Source organism: Protobothrops mucrosquamatus, unplaced genomic scaffold, assembly GCF_001527695.2.
Source record: "Protobothrops mucrosquamatus isolate PMUCROS unplaced genomic scaffold, P.Mucros_1.0 scaffold543, whole genome shotgun sequence".
NCBI lineage: Eukaryota > Metazoa > Chordata > Lepidosauria > Squamata > Viperidae > Protobothrops > Protobothrops mucrosquamatus.
The window spans coordinates 1-4,725 of NW_015386848.1; the positions used below are offsets into that span (position 1 = coordinate 1).

The window sequence follows — 4,725 nt, forward strand, 5'->3', positions numbered from 1 at the left end:
ACACTGGAAGGTCTTATCAGGAAGTGATAATATTATAGCTTGTGTAGACAGCTTTGTTGACTTGCTTCTTAGTTGTCTGTCCTTACGTGTTTGCAGCTGCAGATTGCAGCCTAACACGTAGGCACGTAGGCATGAAGAAGTGTAGAATTAAGCATACTGAAGGTTACAAGATGGAGTGACTTATGCTATATTCCAACAAAATCTAAACTAAACATTATAATTATATGCATAGTTTTAAAGAGCAATTTAACAATTTATTTGGATTGCTCTATAGTAATACATTTAAACTAATAATAGTTTTATTGCATTGCCAGTGTAAATAAAGCTATTTTTCTCTCATTTTATATTTCATGCATGTCTTCCAAAATCTAAAGTGTAAAAACTTGGGTAGAAAAAATACATATAGACAGTATAACCTTTGTATAATTTCTTTAACATATGCATCATATTTTTAAAAGATGGTTTAATAATTTATATAAAAATATATTCTGAAAAGGCAAGTCTAGGAATTTAGAAAATCTCTGTTCAGTGTTTTCTGTTATGATATTTAAATCCTTGTCTTCTGATATCCTTTTGATTATTTACTAAGAAGTCTAAGAGCCATGCAAGATCAGACCAGAGTTTTGTATTATCTAGCACATGGTTTCTGACCAATGGAAAGCAAAGCATGAGTGTAGTCTTTCTCTCCCATGTAAGTGCTACAGGACGTGCTGTTTAAAGATGTGTTGTTGTCATGACTGAAAGCTCTTGGCAGCCTTAGATGCCATGATTTTGCCTAATCTTTTGTTAAGCTAATTGGCACAATTAGTGAAGAACATAGCACTTTCTTTAGAATAGTTTTATCCCTTTGCAATTTATCTATCTCATGCACTGTGCAGCATTATGCACTTGCTTGCACTAAGTCATGATTTCTACTTTGATCTTATGTAGACATTCTGTTTCTGTACCACAAGCATTTATTTGAAACACTTGTCATAAAGGGCAAATTAGTTCCTGTCCAAAGCCTTTGGAACATGTTGATATTGATTATGAAGAAATAATTCATTCCTACAAAGCTCTCCCCCACCTCCCATCAGATCCATCAAATCCACCTGCTCCATCCAATCTCAGGATTGCCAACTCTACAGTAAACAGTGATCGAAGTATAAACATAAGGATTTTTTGGGATGTCCCAGAGGAACCTGATATTCCAGTCCGTCATTACAAAATCTTTTGGAGCTGGACTATGAGAAGCAAGGCTCTTCTCCAAGCAAAAAAGAAGAGAAGGAAGACTATAGATGGAGTAAGTAAAAAAGGAAATAGAATGAGATACTAAAAATATATGTCTCAATTGCTTCTATCTAGTATATTCAATTTTCTTTAGGCTAGAGGCCTTCCAGTCTCTGAACAGCATTTTGAAGAACACTTTGTAAAAGAGGATAGAGGAAATGGGTACTTAAAATATTTTAGAAGTTCATGGCAGAAGGCCAAACATTGAATGAATTACATTATATTATTTAAATTACTTCCTTGCTAAATTGTTAAAGTGGTTTTATTCAGGCAGGCATTCAAAGTTTAATGGACTGCTGCTGATTTTTCTTGCTGTTTTTATATTTTGAGATTATTTTAGGGTACTAGGCTTTATAATGTCCTGTTGTACAAATTGTTTATATGTTTTCATGTTTTTACTGTGTAGTCTGGTAAAATTCAGAATGCTAATGATGATGATGTTGATGATGATAATAATAATAATGATGATATAGTTTATAAAATGACCCTTTTTCTTGAACCTCAGTAATTAGTAAAGGAGAAATCAACAGTACCCTATTCATTTGATAGAATATGTAACAACTAAACTGTCTCAGTGTTAGCATTAACTCTGTGTTAATGTGGCAAAGAACAATCCATCTCACATATGCTATGGTGCGTACAATGCTCTTCAACATGTACGGAGAAAGACCTCATGTTGGTGAGAGAAAATGCTGTCGACGTGGCCCGATACTGAGCGAATGTCATTTAGTTTTAACCTTATTTATTTTACATATTTTTAAACTTGCTATATTTTTATGACCTATTTTATGCCTATTTTATTTACTCGCCATTGAATGTTATATGTCTATTGTTTGCTTCTGACATAAACTGTTAGCAAAACCATAATTGATTTATGCAACTTAATTTTGTTCCCTTAGTCTCAAAATTATGTGATCCTTAAACACCTTCAACCCAACAGAAATTACATGGTGGAACTCCAGGCAGTTACATACTGGGGTCAAATACGACTGAAAAGTGCAAAAGTGTCTCTCTACTTTAATTCTACTCAGACAACTATCAACAACAGTAAGTAGTATTTTCCATAAAACAATAGTAAAGTTTCTCTCTCTCTCTCTCTCTCTCTCTCTCTCTCTCTCTCTCTCTCTCTCTCTCTCTCTATTCCATTTCTAAGTAGTTTACTGGGTATAGTCTCCTTGGTATTCCAGTTTGGCTAGGAATAATTCTGTCAGACCCTCAATGCATTGTACCCATTTCATTTACTTATGCATTTCATTTTCGGGTACTGCCATTCTGTTGGGAGGGGGGAGGTTTGCTCTGTGAGGGGGGGACTTCTGCAGGCTCTGGGATGTGTTTCCTTTGCTTTGTTCTATCTTCTTTGAAGTAACTCTCTCTGGGTGTGAAAGGAGGGAAGAATATACCTGCAGCCATCTGCCTTATCTCCAGTCAGATAAGAGAACTGCACATTATTGCCTGGTTCCCATAACAACTTCACACCTATGGATTGGCTAAAATCAAACTGGATGGTTGGACACTGGGGAGGAGTTTGAAAGGGCAGTTTTAATGTAACATTTCACGCAGAAAGAATTTAGATCTTGCCTAGCTTTCCTGCTATCACTAACTCTCAATACAAGTTCCTGTTGAAACAATGCTGGTTTCAAGAGTTCTGCTTTCTTGGGAGCAACTTCATAGATGGGGAAATTGTGAATCTAATAATCTTTTTTTGTCTGGGCATGTATAGAAAAATAAATACTGATATTCAGTTCTTACAATATATACATATTTGGAGCTTTTCCAAATATATAAATAAATCATAATTATCACAATGTGATTTAGTAGTTAAGGACAAAGACCCAAAGTTTTATTTATCCACAACCATGGAAGCTTATTGAATGACTTTTATCCAATCACACTCTCTTAGTCCAAACTATCTCACTGGTTGTGGGGGGGGGATGGGAGGAGGGAGCACTACATAAACAGCATCTTTGGGTCATGAATGAAAAGAAGAATGTACATCTAATCCTTAAGAAACATATACAGCCTACAAATAGGGAAAGTATAAGTCTGTTTGTCATCTATTTGGGAGATAGTAAAAAATGCCAGATGTTTTGGTATTTGTGACGTTAAGCAAATTAATGCATGTCTTCTGGATATATCTCATTTTTCCTTATTTAAGTACACTGGGAATATTCTACTGTAAAGTGTTAGGATTAATGCTAGTTAATGTTAAATATTTTATTTCCAAGGATTTGCTAGAGGATTACAAAACAGATTTAAAGATATATCATATTTTGTTTCCTTTAGTGCTTGCTATGTGCACTGAAACTTCTCATCTAATCTCTATATCCATATTACAGCAGGGTAACTGAAACAAACTCCTTTTTTATAGTTACCAATTTCTGTTTCCTGCTGCAGATCATATTCAATTTATATTCAGATAAAACCTTTGCTAATCAAATTTTTTGCTGCAATGGCGGACCTACCGGGGTTAGCTCCGTGACGAAGCGGAGTCCTCAGCGGAGATGGGGGGCCTCTAGAGGGTCGGGGCTTTGCCGCGACCCTAAATTCGGGGAGCTGAGCTTGCCGGCAGCTTGTCGTGCGACCCCCCGGTTTTCGGCTGGGTGGAGTCACGGGCGGAGGACCCGGCTCGGCGAGGGCTTGATTGGGCGAGGGATGCGGCCCAGCAGAGGATCTGGCCCGAAGGACGCGGCCTAGCGGCGAGGGATGCGGCCTAGCAGCGAGGGATGCGGCCCAGCGGCCCAGGCGAAGGATGCGGCCCAGCGGCCCGGCGGAGGATCCGGCCCGAAGGACGCGGCCTAGCGGCCCGGCGGAAGATCCGGCCCAAAGGACTCGGCCTGGCGGAGGATCTGGCAGGGACGGATCCGGCCGGGACTCGGCCGGGACTCGGCCCGGCGGAGGATCTATCCCGAAGGACTCAGCCCGGTGGAGGATCTATCCCGAAGGACTCGGCCGGGCGGAGGATCTGGCTGGGACGGAGGACTCGTCGAGGGCCCGGTGGAGTGCACCCGGGCTCGGCAGGAGCCGGTGAGTGCCCGACGGGCGCGGATGCCTGTGCCCGCGCCTCGTGGAGGCTGAGGGCCGAGGGAGGCCGAGGGCTGATTTAGTCCGAGGCCCTCCACCAGAAGATCTTGCGGCCGGCTTCTATGGACATGGCAAAGGCCCGACGTAGGCCTGGGGACTCGTATAGTTGGGGCCCGGCTGCCTGTAGGCCTTTTTGGCTGGATGGCAGGGGGAAGTCGGTGGCCACTTCGGAAGATCGCCCTACCGCTGCTGAGGCCTGGGGTGTTTTGGCCCCGTGGCTCAACAACGTGGTAGGGGTCTGTGTAGGGTTGGCGGCTGACTTTACCATTCCCCCCCCATAAGGACAACGACAACGACAACTGCTGCTGCTACTCTTTTCATCCACCTCAGGCCCCTGAACTAGACTAACCATCATGAGGACTCTTTCCCCCCCCC

General features: G+C 41.6%; 1 protein-coding gene across 1 annotated transcript in view; it reads left to right on the top strand.

Moving 5' to 3' along the window:
• Positions 1-1,076: 1,076 nt before the first annotated feature.
• Positions 1,077-4,725, top strand: part of ANOS1 (anosmin 1) — a gene marked incomplete at its 5' end in the record, with an annotated part of 33,334 nt that continues 29,685 nt past the window's right edge. Inside the window, 2 exons of the mRNA XM_015816976.1 lie at positions 1,077-1,282; positions 2,169-2,316. Coding sequence (XP_015672462.1) covers positions 1,077-1,282; positions 2,169-2,316 — 354 coding nt within the window. The remainder of the gene's footprint in view (positions 1,283-2,168; positions 2,317-4,725) is intronic.